This window comes from Periophthalmus magnuspinnatus, chromosome 4 (assembly GCF_009829125.3).
Source record: "Periophthalmus magnuspinnatus isolate fPerMag1 chromosome 4, fPerMag1.2.pri, whole genome shotgun sequence".
Lineage (NCBI taxonomy): Eukaryota > Metazoa > Chordata > Actinopteri > Gobiiformes > Gobiidae > Periophthalmus > Periophthalmus magnuspinnatus.
In genome coordinates, this window is record NC_047129.1 from 26,988,130 (window position 1) to 27,007,015 (window position 18,886).

An 18,886-nucleotide genomic window follows, 5' to 3' on the forward strand; every position below is an offset into this window, starting at 1 on the left:
TACCAGAACAAATGCATAATATGTCTTCGTTAAAAAGCCTGAATAATGACATTGTACCATGGATGGATTTTTTTTCTGGCTTTGTGAAAAAATAAGCGTTTTACTAAAACATACATTGTGGTGAGATGTTAGTTATTAACCTGCTGTAGCTTGTATGCTGAACCTAAAGCAGTTAATAAGTCACTAAAGAGTTGACTAATTGAAGTCTGGTATTAGGCTTAAGAATGTTATCTCTCTCTGGCATCAATGTGAGTTTAGTGTGAGCTCAGTCTGGGCCCTTGTCTGCACTCTTGCTTGTTTCAAGAAGGAACTACAGTCACAATTGGGGAAGCGGAGAAGTTTACTATGTCACTAGACCAGAGCTCCTGGTGCAATTTCAAGTGTTATCTGAGGGACCTCCCATTTCACAGTCAGAACAGACGACTCAGGCCTACAGTGGCTCATGCCTTTTAAGGAGCTGTCACGCTGGATCAAGGACCTGCAGGCCTATGACTTCACGTTGGTACATAAACCAGGGACACAGCACGACAGATTGTAGTTCCACGGTCACTACGAGAGACTGTTCTCGCTGCCTGTCATGGAGCTGTGGACACAGAACATTTTGAGATGACAATGACACTCCTCCATATGCGGCAAGGCTTCTACTGCGGCCAACAGCGGAGGGATGTGAAGGACTACTGCCACCTCGGTAAACAATGCAGATCTCACAAGGGGCTCCAGCAGTGTCCAACTGGCTGCCCCATGGAAAAAGTAGGGATTGATCTTAGTCCTTTCCTTTTGACAGAGAACAGTAACTGCTACGTCCTCACTGTGATGGACAACTTCACTGTGGCCTGAAGTGATGTTCAGTAGGTTTGCGGTCCCAGAAACAATACCCACGAACCAAGGGTAAAATTTTGAGTCACGCATTTTTGCAGCTATGTATGAAAAGCTAGGGTTCAAGAAGGCCCACACAACCCCTCTACACCTACAAAGTGATGGCAAAAGATTCAACCGTACCCTGGCTCAACAGTTTTGCTATTGTCACAACCAAACATCAGCGAGACTGGGCCACACATCGGCCATTTGTCCTCATGACTTACAGCTCTACCGCCTGTTCCCTTGCTCTCCTCCGGCTTGGAAGGGAGATCCAGACTCCAGCTGAGATGATGATGGGGAGACCACCAGACGCTGCAGCTGTTCCTCCAGTACCGAGGAAGCTCAGAAACTTAAATATCAACTGGAATTTGCCCATGAGTTTGCCAGGAACCAGCTTGCAAGTGCAGGAGCCAGACAAAAGAGGAATTATAATGTTCACTCCAAAAGATGCCCTTTTTGAAGTGGGGGACCAGGTCTGGGTGTATAGCTCTCAGCAGAAGCAGCAGTGGGATTAATGTTTCATGTAACATGATATTATTATACTTGATATATTATACTTTGACCTGTATGTTTTTGTGGGAGCCAGTGTGACACGATTATGTCATAATGTACTTTGAACATACATGGACGTGGAAGTGCTATGCTATGTGCATTTTGGACCAAGACGTGCAAGACGTGTGTTTCTTAAGAAAGACCAGATCAGCATGCTGACTTTGTCTTCAGTGAACCCAGATAACATGTACATGTCTGTATATTCCAAGCTAATTATTAAGAGAATGTGACGTGTGCTACTAGTATATAGAGCCCATTCTGGAGATGTAAAATTAGGAGATTGTGTCGAATCAGTTTGAATGATGCCTGTGTCGAAATAAAGAACCTGGTTTATGGATCTACTTGAGTCTACTGGATTTTTATTTGCGGTGTGCCTCCGGGAAAAGCTGACACAGCGCAGATACTAAAAACTGGACAGTACCTGGGTTGGACCTTCAAGAATCTTTGAGAGAATAGGAGAGGTACATTTGCCATTTAGAGGATGCAAAGTGGGGATGCAATGTGATGGACTGGGTAGTTAAGAGTGTGAGAACCTCAAAAGGACAGTCCTTGCCAACTGTCTCTGACCCTACCCCACCTAAACACCTGCAGGTCCAATAGTTACACTGTTGCCCCCCCTTTGACACTGTAAGTTCCCCTGCTTGGGTCCCATCACCTTCTCTGTCCCTTTAGAGGCCGTGGTCGAGGAGTTTCCATAAATCCCCCAATTTTTTGAGAATGCGACGTTTGTGTGCTCCTTGTGGATGAGGGACTTTGATAAGGAGATGTAGTGTAATTATCTGATATTTTTTGTTTAGTTAAGAGTTGATACCTTTTATTGATCTTGTAACTGTGCATTTGATAACTTGATAATGCGCTGTTATTAAGGCTTGACTGCTTTTGTATGTGACTTTTGGTTGCTGTGCCGATGTCATGGTTCAATTAGTCTGTTAAGAAACCTTAAACCTCAAACCACAATTAAAAAAACAAAAACAAACATTATCTACACTGCATGCAACGACTGAACATCAAACAGTAGCACCGACCTCAACTGTCCTGTTTGTATTTGGAGCATGGAGAATATTTGACTAGGACTATGTGTACTATTAGCCACATCCTGTATAATCCTTTTAAATCATATAATATATTATTAATATGTATAATCCTTTTTAATATATCATATAACATTTCCTTTTTAAATATTGTTCCTTATTTGACTGGAATCATTTCAAAACCAGTTGTTCTCTATGGTTCACCAGTTTATAATTTCAATTTCAATTTCTGTGGTTACTAAATTGCAGAGGATGCATTTTTTTGGGTGATTAAAATCTGTACTTTTTTGTTTTAAATCAGAATTTTGCAAATCTAATTGGAATCACAATATTATCAAATTGTTATAATGAAATCTTAACAGCAAAATCTAATGTCTTTTTGTTCATGGGTCCTCTGATTACCAAGACCAGACTTCATGGTTTGCATGTCATTTAAATAATCTCAAATATCCAAAATTCAGATAATAATCAGATTTGGTGTAAATGTGAACATAGACACGTAAATGCAAACAGCTACATCTGATGTGGGTAATAGTTTTTTTCTCTAATTGGCATGTGCTGGGTTTGGCAAGAGAAATTATGCAAAAAAGGGAAAACTAACAAAAATGAAAGCAAAAATGAGAAAGATCAAAAGAGTTATTTTAAATTAATTGCACTTTTTCTTCAAAAACAGCAGTTGCTCTAAAAATCCATTGATTATCTGACCCATGTCACCAGGTGTTTTTGATAATCAGGTTTCTCTTATGATGTAAACACATAACAAAAATCTGATCTCATTTTTGGGATATCTGATTATTCTAGCCATCTAGTTTTTACTGACCATGTTTGTGTACGCACAGGCCATAAACTGTGTGATGTCACCCTTAGCATTCGGATCCAATCAACTGAAGCTCTTCGAGGCTGGTTACAGGGACAAATATGGAGCAGAGTTCCATGTTATTAATGTTCATATCTTGATTTACGGATACAATAGTGAAATATAAATGCCAGGATCATGTAGAGCAGGTTAATAATATCAATTTAAGACCAAAATGATGAGCCTGACAGCAAGAATTTAAGAGAGAAGGCACCAGTTTTTCAATACAAACAGAATTGGAGCCAGAGTTGATGGAGCCAGAAGCGCGCCCATGATCACTTCCTATTTGTAATGCGGGGCTAGCAGGTTAGCTATGTCTATTTACATATACAGTCTATGTCACAGGCACACTCTGAGATCTGCAAATAACTCAGTACAATATATACCAAGCTAGTATCACATTTACACGGACCTCATATCCAGTGATGGCGATCTGATGCATTGAATCATTGACAGACTTGATGATGTCCAACACTGTGGCCAGAGCCTCCTCCAGCTCAGCACAGCCCTCTCCTTTACTGCATTTCAGCATCTCCTGCAAGACAATACCCAGGGACAAAAGCAAAAACAACACAAGATTAGTCAGTGCACTAGGTTATGGACTCAACCAAATGCTTACTGTGCTAAAAACGACAAACAGAGCAAGTTCATTTTAAACAGTTTGCAGAGGTCCCAAGTTATTCCTCATATTCCTAACACATTCCTTTTCCTGACAGCCAGTCCAAGTAACGCATTCCTAGCATTCTAATTACACACCGCCATAAATGTATTAGCACTTTGCACAACTTTTAAAGGCCAGAACGGAGCTAAAAAGCATTAGCATGCTAACAGCACACTTACTGATTCTCAGAGGATAACACTCTTAATTATACTTAGATGCAGACAGTACAGAGCTGCTTTTACAATAAATCTGAATAAAGATAAAAATAAATTGCATTTTCTTGACTAGAAAACAACTCGGTACAGCCACTTTAAATAAAAGAATATAAAATAAAAAAGGACACAAGTATTGAAGTGAAAAAGACAGAAGGATTGAAGTTAAGTGAATGCAAGAAAAGTAAGTAGGATTTAAAATTAAAAAGTAAATTTATGGTAACTCAGAGGATTGATATGATATAAACAGGTGTGAGAGATAAAGGTTAACAAAAAATAAATTAATTAATAAGATTAATAAAAAAAATAAAAAATAATTTATTAATAAAATTAATAAATAAAATTAAAATTAAAAATAAATAGAATAGAATAGAATAGAAATAAAAATAAAAAAATAAAATAAAATAAAATAAAATATAGTAAAGGAGATAAACAACCTTTTTCAAAAATTTGTTTTGCACCAGTACAAATATATTATAAAAGCAGTTCTTAGGGTCAAAATGAGACCACTGTGAGCTGTGTGCATATATTTATACAGCTTTTTATCCTCCCCAAACTAGAAAGTCTGCTTTTGTTAGCATGCTAGTTGTTGTTAGCATTACCATGACACACGAATGCCACCCTGGAAAGTTCATCTCTGCAAGTTGAGAAAACCACAGAGAAAATTAGGTGAGAGATAACTTTGGACCACTGAAAACTGTTTAAAATGAACACACTCCGTTTTTAAGACAGTAAAACCAGGTACAGCACCTTAAAAAACCTATTCAAAATGTAAAAGGCCCTGTTCTTGCCTTGAGCATGAGTTGGTACTTGGTGATCCTCTGCACAGGCTTCAGGAGGTAGGCGTCTAGAGACAGTTTGTGGTCCAGTTTCTTCTGGCATTCCTGAAATACAGAGACAAAATATTTTAGGATTATGTAGTGTTTATGAAAATGTGGGACATGAGCTCCTTCAGGTGGCACTTAAGCAGCTCTGCACTTTGTGGGTTTGCCTAATTTAGAGTTCATTTTATCCACTTTTCTGTCCTCCTTTGGATAACTTCTGGTTTAGATCTTTTTTCTTTCGTGGCATTTCGTGTGAAAAGTTTGAGAATCACTGGAATAATGTACATTCAATACCAAGGATATGGTGAACAAAAGTGCTTTTTCTACATCCCAAATAGAATATTTAAATAAACCAAAAGATCAAACTTGAATTTATTACCTGGAAGAAGAGTGAATCTCCACACTGTCTCCAGAGCACCTCAGACCGTGGTTTGTTCTGACAGTATTTCTCATACACTTTCAACTCCTCTTTCTGTGAAAATAAACAAAAGTTACTTATACAATCAGAAAACTTAACAATATCATTGTTTATTTATGCTAGCTAAAATTCAAAAACTATAAGACAAGTTTCCCGCATTTGCTTAAAGATTGGGGTATTTCTATGGGGTATTAACGGCAAACGAACAACATATTTAGATCAACGCGTTACCTTTTATTGCTGTGAAAAAAATATATTACATATTTTGTAAGTTTCACTCTCATTTTTGAGGCTCTGAGTCTGTCCTAACTTTGGTCTATGTGCTAAGTCACTTCCCCTTCAGAGCGCTATCACATTACATTCGCCGTACATACTGCTAATCAAGCTGCACATTGCATCAGGTTTGTAAAGTTGATGTGTACAGTTTTATATCATGTTTTTGTATATTTATGGAGAATTATTGTGTGGGAGAATCGATGGCATAAACTTGTGGTATGAGCACTGGACAGAATCTTACACCGTAAGGAGGGTCCGTATAAGAAAGAAAACTCTAAAATACTCAAACATGCATGGATGATGATTCATAATAGTAGTAATTCCATTTGCAAATAATAGGAATGTCCACTATTATTTCCTATATAGAAACGACAAAATAATCTAAGAGGTTGTCTAAGAGGTTGTCCAGATCTCTTCAGATCTGGACAATGCAAAATCCAAACTTGCAAACCAAATCTGAAAACACACATCCACAACAGTGACAGAGGTAATCTGTGATATACAAGACATTTAAACTATACTTCTGTATATGGACTGGGAATGTGTTCTTTTTGATTAAATAATGTTCCAGACTCGTCACAAATATGGAATTTTAAATTATACAACTGTAGCAAATAAACACCTTCAAAAACACTGGACATGGTGGCCAAGTTGTTTATGTTATTATTTGGTGAAAATGATCTAATCAGAAGGCAGAATGAGCACCACACAAGCCTCTCATTTGGGTCGCTTCCGATGCTGAAATACAGTTGGTTTAAACCTAAAAGGACTCTCTCGGATGAATAGTCACTACCTAAACCTCAACACCTGCAGCCAATCATTAATCAGTGCTAGTGCCGCCTCTGCAGCTCAGTGAGTGAATTCTGGAGGTTCTGAGATTCACATGAGGCCTGTAGTTGTACTGACAATGAGAAAAACATGTATGTGTCCTTTATTTGCAGGTTAAGGCACTGGCAACCCAGGTTCAATAGTGATTGTAATACCTTAAAAACAGTGCAGGCCACACACAGTTCTTTTAACCTCAGTTCTTTTGAAACCTATCCCTATCCCAGCACAAAACACAAGACAATGGCAGCAATTTATAAAAGACAGGACAACCCATCACAAATACATATCATCAAGTCTGAAAAGGCAATACACTTTTGTTATTTTTGCAGCTAGTCCCCATATTCCTGGTGCAGTATATAATTACCAGGAGTAGTTTTTGTGTGCTGGATCTCTCTGTTACTTACTCTTTTGAGAAAACAGGTTCCCACAAGCTCAGGTTTCTCGGCACAGTTCTCCAGCTCCCCTCGAAACGTCCTGTAGGTCAAAGCAAAACAACAAACAACTCAAAACAAATTTACAAGATTTATTTCCTAATGGAGAATTCAGTTTGTTTTGAATGGTTCAGCATTTACAAAGATGTCAGTGTCATAATATGAGAGGATATTTTTGCAATATTCAAAGTGGATATGACAGGTTAGATTTGTTTAAAAATGTATAGTTAAAACAAATGTATTTAAAAGGTCCCGTATTATACAAAATTAATTCTTGTGAGTTTTAAGCCATGTCTTAATTCTGTCGGCTTGTCAAAAACACACCTGCAGTTGTGGTTTGTTCTCTTATTTTAATTTTCACAGCCTTTACCTTTTGTTAAATAGTAATCAGCCATTCGAGAGCTGAAATCATCCAAATGATTCGAGTGAAAGTGTATGGAGTTTAAAAACACTGTGAAGCACTTCCTGTATTGCCACGTGACATCACAAGGTGGAACAGCATGTTTGAGAGAAGAACTTATATGCCTAAATATGCAGAGTTTGTGTGTTAAACATGTGTGAATGAAACAAAACATAACTCCAGGTCTGTTTGTGATGAGGAAACAACATTATAACAGATCAGAAAATAGCGTAATATAGTCCCTTTATGATTCTTTTTCCCTAAAACATACATTTTTTTTGAGGTTTATAACTTCACTTCCTGGTTGGACATCGGACATAAGTTCACCCCTATATTCTTAAACAAACATCCTTGTGTACATTTAACATATATTGAGGTATTCCTTTTTAGAGCTCTTACTGTAATTCTCAAATTTTATTCACAACTTGACATATCTTGTTAAAAAAATGGCATTATAATGGATATCTCTCTCTGCAAAAAGCTGAAACTTCGAAAATTTATTTTAAAAAATGTTTCACAAATCAAGAAGTTTTAATGAAATTGAAATTTAATGAAAGTGTAATCACTACAGACCAGCATGTTTCTGATAACAAACCAATCTGACCTAATCTTTATGGCTTTGTAAATAGTATTATGTCATATGCTATAAAGCTGTCCTATTTTTATCTATCCTTATCTATTCTTTTCATTTATAATTTGTGGATTGTATTCCAAGGCCCTACCCTAAGCAAAATGTCACTCAGCGTTAAGCCATGTTATAATGTTGTTACCTCCTCAAACACATCTTTTTTGTGTTTTAATCAGACATATTTATCATTAGTCTGTGTATATCTGGATAGCTCTAAATGCTCTGTTCCACCTTGTGATGTCATGTAGTGGCAACTCCAGGCATGTTTGTGATGAGGAAATAGCATTATAACGTAGATCTTAAAATAGTTTGATATAGGCCCTTTAAGATTTTGATCAAAATCTTTCTAATCTTTCCCAAAATGTGCAATTCTGGAGGAGTTTATAATTTTATTTGGACACTGGAGATACAGTAAGTACATTCCGATTTCATAATAAATGTTACAGCTTATCTTGGCTTTGTAAATATGAGGAAGTTTACTGTTATATGACGGCAGGAGTGGTACTTAAGGTACTATTATGTAATGTGCTATAAAAGTGTCCTGTTCAGAGCAGAGCATGTATCCATCCTGGGAACAGCTGTAGCCACTTCTCTAGTTTGGAGATTTGAGGGTCACTGCCCTGATTCACCACAAAAATTACAGCTGCGAACTCTGCTGTGATGACATTTAGGGCGTTGTCATCTCCCGGAATATGGCGATTTAAAAATGTACAAATTACAACATAATGATGCACAGCTGTCAGTTTATATATAGCAGCCACAAGCACAATACTTCTTTAATTTGTATTGTAACAAAAATCTGTATTTCAACAATATTCATTTTAACAGCCCCCATCTGTATTTGATGTTATTGGCCGATAGAACAGTGTGATGCCATTTAAAACCCAGTCATAATATTCTCTTGAACTACGTTAATACTGGAGTTGCCTCAGTGACATGTAACATCATACAGGTAAAGTGAAAGAGAGTCGGAGGAGAAACCAGTTTTACTACTATTACCAGTACAGATCATAATATTTACTGTACAAGAAACCAATGTATGTCCTGTTGCCCTATGGCCAACTTTAGAATTTGTTAAACAATAGGTTAAAACAGCTGAAACTATGTTTACATACACTAGATCAGGGGTGTCAGACTCATTTTCACAGAGGGCCACATCAGCAAAATGGTTGGTCTCAAAGGGCCAGGGGTGAATGTAAGACAGTATAAATGTAACTAAATATAACCAAATGTAATGTAAAGTAAATATAACTATTTTTTTATCTTGTTAATTAACCATTTCTATATATATTATTTATTCAAGTTACAAATATTGCATATGAATTTGCATGGATATGAAAAAATGTCTGTATCTGTGTATCTCCTGATAAACTCATATTTTAAGACAGTCATACCTTTTAATTTACCTTGTCACGGGCCACATAAAGTGACATGGCGGGCCACATTTTGCCCGTGGGACTTGAGTTTGACACATGCGCACAAGACTGAGACTCAACTTTTCCTGTTTTAGGTCAATTAGGATTACCAAATTTATTTCTATTTGCGAAATGCCAGAAAAATGAGAGAAGGATTTTTTAGACAATCTTTTATTACTTTCTTCCAAGTCAGAAGTCGACAACATTCCCATTCAGGCATCTCGAAACTGTCCCAAGGATAAATCCAGACTTCTGTACTTCTCCACAGTTCTCTTCCTAAAAGCTTGGTTGATCATTTGATTTTCCCATGATGTTACACGAAGAAGCAGTGTGGTTCTGGGGTGCCTTCAGAAGCTTCCAAAGACATGACTTCATCGTCTGGGGTTTCCCAAATGGTTGAAAGCCATAGTAAGCCATAGTAATCTAATGTATATAACTTCTGACTTGGAAAAAAGTAATGAAAAATTGTCTTAAAAATCCTTCTCTCATTATTCTGGCATTTAGCAAATAGAAATAATTTTGGTAATCCCAATTGACCTAAAACAGGAAAGGTTTAGTCTGAGTTCATGTTCGACAGTGAGAAAAAAAAAACAAAACAAACATATGTGTCTTTTTATATCGTGCATGTAAACTTCTGGTACATCTCCAGTTTTTATCACAAACAGAACTACACACAAAAAAAAAAAAAAAATCAAACAAAGTTAAATTTCCAGCATGAATTTAAACCTTAAACTTTTTGTGACTCAAGAGAATATATGTAACTTTTCTGGTGGAGAATGCCATGGAGATTGTTATTGCCTGGAATGTTCCACAGTAAGGCATTTAACTTATCTATCTCCATGGAAAGCAGCAGGCAAGTTACAGGTCAGATCTGTAAAGAGGTGAGCCCGTCATTATCTCAAACACGTGTAATTTGGAGGCAAAAACAACATCATCAAGCATGGAGGCAAGCAAGAGGCACAACCCCGTTTAGAAAAGTGACATACTGCACCTTTAACCTGTAATAAACACATTATCTCAGTACTGTTTTGTATAATAGGAATTGTTTTTGTCATCTGCTTATTGTATGAAATTGTAAGGAACTCTGCGATCCCTTATATAAACTGCAAAAAAACGTACTTGTTGTGAAATTCATAGATCTCGGGCAGGTTTCCAAACAGCACGTCTCTCTTGTTCTCCAGCGATGGGGGGATGAGGTGGCTCAGCTCCGAGTTGTCCAGTTCTGAGTAGTAACCCTGAACACAAAAACATGGTGAGCTATTAAACCTAAAAAGTTGAATGTGTTTACAATGAACTGAAGGAGTAGCTTTATCTAGAGACGCACAGGCACAGATTTATGTTGTTTTTATTTATTATTTCATTTCTTGATATTGGTGCAGAGACTTAAAGTAGATAGATCCTCCCTTTTTAAATGATAAAATATATTCAGTTATCAGTATCAGTTAAGTCCAGTCAATCAACTGTAGTGAATCTGAAGTGTTTACAATGGAGTATGTCTCAGCTAATGCAATTTGAATTTGACCATTTGATTATAGAAAATATTTTATAACAGCAGTAGCATTGTCTGTTCTTAACTTTATAATTAAAAAAACAAAACACAAAGGTAAATTGGAGTTATCTGTACTCCACAATGGGCCTTCAATAGATCTAAGAGAGCTAAAAAACAGGACAACAGGGAATCTGAACCTAGAAGGAAAAGTGTAACTATTCCTTACACAACTGGTGAACTGGGAAAAACCTCAGAAAAGTTCTTCACTCCTACAACGTTTTGTCCAGTTGACAGATTTAACTTTGTTTTTTACTATGGATCAGACATGGACTGGACGACTGAGGGATTACACAGACGTCTATGCTCAACTTGCATATTTTCTAACCTTTCAAATAAGTATTTTGGATAAAGTATACTTTTGAGTAAATGTTTTGGTTTGGAAAAAATACAATTAAAAGACGCTAGATGAGGATGGGTGAAAATATGGTGTTTAAGGAGGTGTTTAAAAGGTTAAGTTGACAGTGTAGAATTATTATGTCATAGCTGGGATAGCCAACGTCATTCTTGTAAATTAATTTCCTCCGCTGCATCAGATCTAATAATAAGTATTTTATCAATTGCCAACACGGAAGTTATAAGCAGCAGCACAGGTTGTAAGCAGCATTAGAATTGCCTTGAGCGTTGACTGTCTGCTCGTCTTTCACTTCTCCATCTAAAAAAAGCTGAACATTTAGTGAAGTGAATATTAACGCTACGTCAGATTGTCTATGAGAGCTAGGATATAGTTAGATAAATTCAAATGCATACTTCCTCCTTATGGTGAGATAATAGCAGCTTCAACTAGACAAAACTTACAACATCACGCTGGCGGTGTTCTATATGTATGTCTGTGGTAGAATGTTCAGCAGTTACTATGGTGACACAGTGCAAACATTAGCAAACACTGTCAAAAACGTTTTAAGATTAAAATATACAAAATGAAGAAGCCTGTGGTTAAAATGAGCGTTGGTGGTCCTATTTAGAAGTTTAATTTTCAACAAAAAGGTGAGAGTGACGACCTGACAAACAGTTGGCTAATGCTAGCTAGCTCCTGACCTTAATGTAATATGAAAGAGGCATGTTTAACAGCACAAATCATCTCACCTGGTGTAGTTCCAGCCAAGTGAGCTCCTTCTGGTCAGATTGTGCTAAAATAAAGCTAAACTTGAACAGAACTTCAGACTGAGCAGTGCATACAGTTAGCATCACACTCCCAGGGAATGTTGATGACATCAGCTGCAAAGTATCGATATAACTATGGGATATTTACTGTTTTTGAAAGTATATGTATATGAAAGTATAAATATATATGATCTATAAATGCTGAATGTTATCATTTAGGATTTGCTCCATAAACTGAAGTTACTTTAGTTGAAAACGACTGCATCTTTGGAGTCGAATAATGGCACCACTTTCTGAGAAACTTTCACGTTATGTGGAAAAAATAAGTTCAGTTCTGTCTATTCAAATCAGACCAAACATTCACCTTTGAGCCAGTTTTTGTTTCATGTGAATAGGCTCAGTATTTACAGACATTTCAACCATAAAACAGAACATAATGTGTATTTTGAATGAAATGCAAATTCTACCAGAGAATTCTAACCTGCAGCTCAATAAAAAAAAAAAAAAAAAAAAAAATTGATTCTAAAATGTTGTGACGTTATATTATTACAATCTATCCAGGACATAAGCCAAGAAAACAGAAAAACGGGAGCAGGATTGTTGTGCCTTTACCTCCATGATGCTCTGAAGCTCCTCCACATACAGCCTCTCCGTCTCTATCAGCTCCGTCATGATGTGTCTGAAAAACAACATTACGACGATTAAATATTTATAATTTTCAATGATTTGATAATGAAAGGATCTGCTCAAACCCTCATAAACCATAACAGCTTTGGACTTGTGCAGGAAGTGGAGTCATATATTCACTTATGTAGCAGATTTAAACATCTTCAGCTGACCAAAGTACTTCACATAAATGTCAACAAAAACACTGTCATTAGATTTCACTGGGAAAAGCTTCTAAATGGACCATATGCAGTATAATGACCACAACATCGATAGTGGGCTGTGGCAACGAAAATAATAGTATTGTTTTCTAAGAGCGTAGATTGTGAGGATAGTCCATACGCGGGTGTAGTAGTAGTAGTAGTAGTAGTAGTAATATCTGAGAGCTTTCCCAGAAATCCAGATCATACTATATCAATGACCTCGCTGATTTTTTTTCCTAAGCTGCATCGACTAAAGAGTAAAAAAGGAAATAAAGGAGGAACAATGTGATTTTGGTGCTACATTTTATCTAAAAATACAAAAGTTCTTTTTTTTTTTTGCTATCTGATTCTTGAAAATAAAGTGATTTCTATTGTTGTGGCTTACTATTAGTTTAAAGACAAAATGAAAAGATTTGTGACATGAACACACTCCACAACTAAATAGTAACTGTGAATCTTTTGGATACATCTATGAATTGTTTGACCTTGAAGTACTTAATTCTTTTGAAGTAGGCCTCAAATGTAAAAAGATATTAGACTTATAGTATGTCTGGAGTTTACACAAACATGCAACTAATTATTTTATACAATAGAAATATAATTAGTGTTGTTATAGTTTAGTATAGTAGTATTACAACTTTACATCAATTTGTGGGCCTTAGGGTTGTCAAAAATATGGAAAATCAGATACGAATCGATACTAAAACTAATATCAAAACTAGTATCGATACTCCAAAAAAATCACATTAAGTGGACACATTTTTATCTTTCCTGAACAGTATAATTTTGAGTTTTATCAGATGAATATAAAACCTCATGCTCAGATAAAGAAAGTACTATTATTTTGTATATGGACCTGTCACGATAACAAATTCTGAAGCACGATATATCACCACAGAGAAATAAACGATAATATTGAAACTACGTTATGACACTAATTAAGATGTAAATAATCCCAGTGAACCATTTTAAATAAACAATTTCATTAAAAAAACATGAGCTGCAACAAAAAAATATCAGAATGTACCAATACTTAGCCATAAAAGGACTTATTCACCCGTCCACATCTGAAATCTTATCGTATTGCATCTAAAATACCCCAAATCTCCACACTTTTGCACAGAAAAGTACTCACGATAAATATTGAGGCCCAAAATATATTGTTTCAGCTTTCATACTGAATGATAAGTCGATGTAGTAATTATAGGGACAGGACTATTTGCATTTGAAACATTCTATTACTAAGATACTACTCAGGTATCATAATCAGTATTGAGTATTGAGTGAATTTCGTAGCATCGAAATCGAGTTAGAAATTTTTTGTGACAACTTTAGTGGCAAGACAAAGCGGCAAGACGATTAACAGATATCATATTGGCTCAAAAAATCCTATATACTAGATTGTGTATTGATCTGTGCGCACATAGCCTCATATCTCCTCCTGAAACTTAACACCTCTCTCTGATTGGGTAATTCCACCTGTCACTCACGCCTCATTTACATAAACTCTGTCCCGTCTCCGGTTTGCTTCCTGTGCGTCTGCTGTAGCGTTAGAATGCCCTGAATGTGAAAGTGCATGTTTACATCACCGCGTCTCGTCTCAATCCTGTTTGTGCAGGAAAATGCAAGTAGTGCTTTTGGAAAGGTCCTATATTACGCAAAATTAACTCTTGTGAGCTTTAAGCCATGTTATAACGCTGTTACCTCATCAAAAACATACCAGGAGTTGTGTTTTTTTTTCAGTCACACATGTTTAAATAACTCTTTACTACTAGTCTGTCTACATCTCCAAAGCTCTGTTCCAACTTGTGATGTCATGAAGTGGTATTTTTCAACTTAACAGGGACTTTCTACCTTTAGTTCAGTAGAGATGGGCAATTCCAGCGCTGAAATTATCCAAATGATTCTAATGAAGGTGTGTGGAGTTGAAAAACACAATGGAGCACTTCCTGTGTTACTGCATGACATCACAAAGTGGAGCAGAGTGTTTCCTGTTTGAGAGAAGAACTCAGCCTAAATTTGCAGTGTTTTAAACGGTGTTTTGCTCATTTCAGAATAGCTGACATTTCATTAACGCTTCCTTCCTAAATTAGTATCCAACTCCAAAATCCTGAACTTAACAAAACCATAGACGTGACCACTTTCGCAACCACAATCTCAAACAAAAACCTTTCCTCTTCTTTAATCATATCCCTTTTTCTAAACTTCACCACTTCAAAGCCAAAAGAGAAGTTAAATACTACTTAAAGTGTATATGACAGGTTAGAATACTCATTTCTCTACAACAGTTAATATCATTAGATTAAAACTTTTACTCATTTTGACGAGCCTATTTTTTTGTTTTGCAATTCTGGAAACATTTATAATTTTGCTTCATGGTGTGACACGGGCAGCAGATACGACGCAGAGGTATATTACATAGCAAGGACCAAACCATTAATTCGAAGCTCTAAATTGCACAATACTTTTTTTGTTAAATCAGTGTTTAAACTGTCAGAAAAACACCTTCCTTGTGTATATATTTCCTTCCTGATCAGTGCTACTTCCTGTATTTTACAACTTCTTACTTCAGGTACTGTCCCACCAAACCAAGTCATAATTATAAATATATATGAATTTGTCAAATGCAGTGATGGAACGTAATGACGTAAATGTCGTAAAGTACTGTACTGAAGTAAAATTTGTAGGTATTTGAGAGCAAGTATCTGTACTTTCTACTCCATTACATTTTGAACAGGACTGAAAAGTAAAGGTATTTTTTATTACTGTTTAAAACCTGCTGAAAAGTTGATTAACTTCATAATTTGAGCAAACAAAAATGTACAAAAAAAACCAAAAAAACAAAAAACAGCCAGAAAAAAAACCAAACCAAAATCAGCACAAATCTTTAAGAAAATCACTACATTTGAAACTTTATTATAGACCTCAAAATCAGCACAGAATACTTTTACTTTTTACTTTAAGTATATTTTTAAATGGGTACTTCAACACTTTTACGTAATTTGATTTTTTTCATGTGATACTTTTACTTTTACTTGAGTATTTGTTTGCGCCAGTATCTGTACTTTTACTTAAGAAACAAAACTAGTACTTCTTCCACCACTGGTCAAATATACTTCAAACAAACACGTATTATGTTTTATCTGCTATATAGTTTATAATCTAGGACATCCATCAATCATTATTTGACGTTTTGGCCGTTTTAAATCCCAAAACTGATCTGAAACGGTCTTTTTGTTCTTTTCTGTTTCCAGCTCCGTCCCCACTTCCCCCTTGTATGGACAGCTACAGGTTATTTTAACGAACAGCAGCAGAATCTTTCATATGTCACTGATTACAAAGTAAGCAAAGTATATGGGGGACTGGGTAAATTCAGGAAGTAATTCTACAATACTTCCTTGTGTCTGGAAAGTACATTTACAGAAAATGCCCACCCTCTTATCTTTATTGCGCCTCCATATAGAGAACCAGAATGGTTAAATGATACTGAACACGCATTTTTATGATCCCATAAAAAAAACGGGCAAATCTACAGGTTTCTATAATTTGACAAAAGCAGCACAGATCTGCCACTATCCAGAATCAGTACAGCTTTTCACAATGGATGAGGTACGGGAAGTCATTTCAGGAGTAGATTCAAAAATACTCAGTTGTATGAAGTTTATGGTTGGCAAAAAAGGTGGGAAAAAAAAGAGATAAGATTATGATTTTCTTTCACTACATTATTTTCATGTAGACCGTGACTGATTTTTTAAACCTTACAAGAAGAGAAGTCTAGATTTTTACCAGTGACGCAACAATCCAAGCAAAATGGAAATGGAGCGTTTTGAGTTCTCACAAAAAACAACCAGATTAATCAAACAAGTGTAAATTAAGCACAATACAGTTAAATGTATGTTTTTTTTATGAGGACGCAGCATGGATAAAACATGGATAAAAGCTAAAAAAAAAAGGCTAATTTTCATATGTGTCCTTTAATGATCTTCTTCATTATTAATTAGGTGTTTCTTTACGCTTCATTAAAGTTATCGTTTGTGATTATATTGGTCGACCCAGCTCTGCTTTTCGTCTCACCACAAGATTCTATCTACATCACTGCGTCTGAGAATGTTCCATGGTCTGACAGAAGCACAAGTGAGTCTAGGTGAAGGGAGGAGTGTGAAGGGAGGAGGGTGAAGAAGGGAGGAGGGAGAAGAAGGGAGGAGGGTGAAGGGATGAGGCTGAAGTGAGGAGGGACGGGGGACAGGTTTCAAGTTTGCCATGTCCTGGTAATAAAAAATAAATGAAATAAACATGCAGATGTCAGCTTTACAGCTATAATCTGTAACAATTTTTCTGACCTCTTGTGGCTGGAGTGGGTATGTCAACAAAATCCTTCACAAGTTACTGATGGCGAAGCTAACCAGCAACAACTACACCTTGTTTAGCAGAAAAAATTGCACCCGTGGAAGCAATTTAAATGTTATAAATATGCTGCTGCGAGGACCAGACCACAAGAGTTGGTGACTAAGAGTAAAAGCATTTCTCTTAATGTGATTAAAGCTGGGAGTGTTTAGCACAGGCTGACTTGTGTCTCCTCATTAAGGAGTGGTGTGGAGTGTCCATGCCACACATGCGCATGTCTGAAAGAGGAGGTCCTCTTTCCTCTGCGCTTCACACCGTCTCTATTCTTGTGGGGAGATGTAATTGAGTTAGACAGTTTGGCTGTAAGCACTGGAAAAACTAGTCTGATTTACATTCAGTAGTAGTTTTCTTACCGTTACACAGTTGAAGAGCATATTTTATGTTAAATTTAAATGGAAAAACTGCTGTTGTGTCCTTAGGCAAGACACTTCACCTACAGTAGCCAACCAGCAGTGACACAGAGTGAATGATTTATGCACTGTGAAGCACTTTGGGGGGCTTGGTTTCTTTTAAACTATGGAGAAAAAGACTAATACAAAACCATATCTAAAATATAGTATTTATTTAAAGGTGCACTATGTACCTTTTCTTGTCTCCATGAAGATGACATTGCTTAACCAGATTGTTTCAAAGTATGGCATTAAATAGGTCAGGTCTATGGAAAGGAGACGCTCATGTTTTCCTTTTTATTTTATTTTTTATTTTTATTTTTTTGCAATAACTGAATAAATATAAATGATATATATAAATTTTTTATGCCGTACAATCCAGACATGGCAATGAAATCTTAGCAGACTTCCCATGAGAAAAGTTGCACGGTGCACTTTTAATTAAATTTTAGTAAGAAATAATTGCCATGCGCACGTCTCACATTCCATCCATACCTTATCAGGGAAGAACTCAAGAACAATTTCTTCCCATTGATGGCATAACCTTCATAAAACAGCATTTTGGTGTTTTTTGCCATTAAAGAGGAGACAATATGCAAAATCTGATTTGTGTAACCTTCTGTCATGTTATATCATAGTTCCCTCATCAAAAACGTGTCTGGAGAGGTCTTAGATGTCATCTGTGCACACTTTAATAGGTTAGAAATGCTCAGAGCACAAGCCTACGTCACCCGTCCTCCCACACAACAATCCTGCGTAAATATATAAAAGTGTGACACAAACACTTTACACAACAACTTGACAAACAAATGCGATGTCAAGTAGTTGCGACGTCCCGTAGTTTCATTAGCAAAATGCATGTATTGTATATATCTACTTGACTATGACTTTTATTTTTAAGCATATCTTTTTTAACTTTATGCATGCCCTTATTTGTATTTATAATAGCTATATAAATACTGACAATGGCAATAAAAGTCTTCTGATTCTGATGTCGATTGTGTTGTGCTCTGAAGGGGGAGTGATTTAGCGTGGGGAGCAAAGAGAGGGTGCATTCAGAGCGTCAACACCAAAACTAAAACTTATATACGGTAATATGTTGTTTTTGGTTAATATAGCATTTTCAAAACAACAAAAAGTAACATGGTGATCTAAATATGTTATGTGTTTGCAGTTAATACCCC

The 18,886-nt window shown here is 36.2% G+C and overlaps 1 protein-coding gene across 1 annotated transcript in view; it reads right to left on the reverse strand.

The window, feature by feature from the left end:
- The window catches only part of mcf2l2 (MCF.2 cell line derived transforming sequence-like 2), a 103,954-nt gene that overhangs the window by 41,007 nt on the left and 44,061 nt on the right, over positions 1 to 18,886 (reverse strand). Inside the window, exons 16-21 of the mRNA XM_055221591.1 lie at positions 12,653 to 12,719; positions 10,510 to 10,625; positions 6,921 to 6,990; positions 5,374 to 5,466; positions 4,962 to 5,054; positions 3,710 to 3,832 (exon numbers count right to left, since the gene is read on the reverse strand). Coding sequence (XP_055077566.1) covers positions 3,710 to 3,832; positions 4,962 to 5,054; positions 5,374 to 5,466; positions 6,921 to 6,990; positions 10,510 to 10,625; positions 12,653 to 12,719 — 562 coding nt within the window. The remainder of the gene's footprint in view (positions 1 to 3,709; positions 3,833 to 4,961; positions 5,055 to 5,373; positions 5,467 to 6,920; positions 6,991 to 10,509; positions 10,626 to 12,652; positions 12,720 to 18,886) is intronic.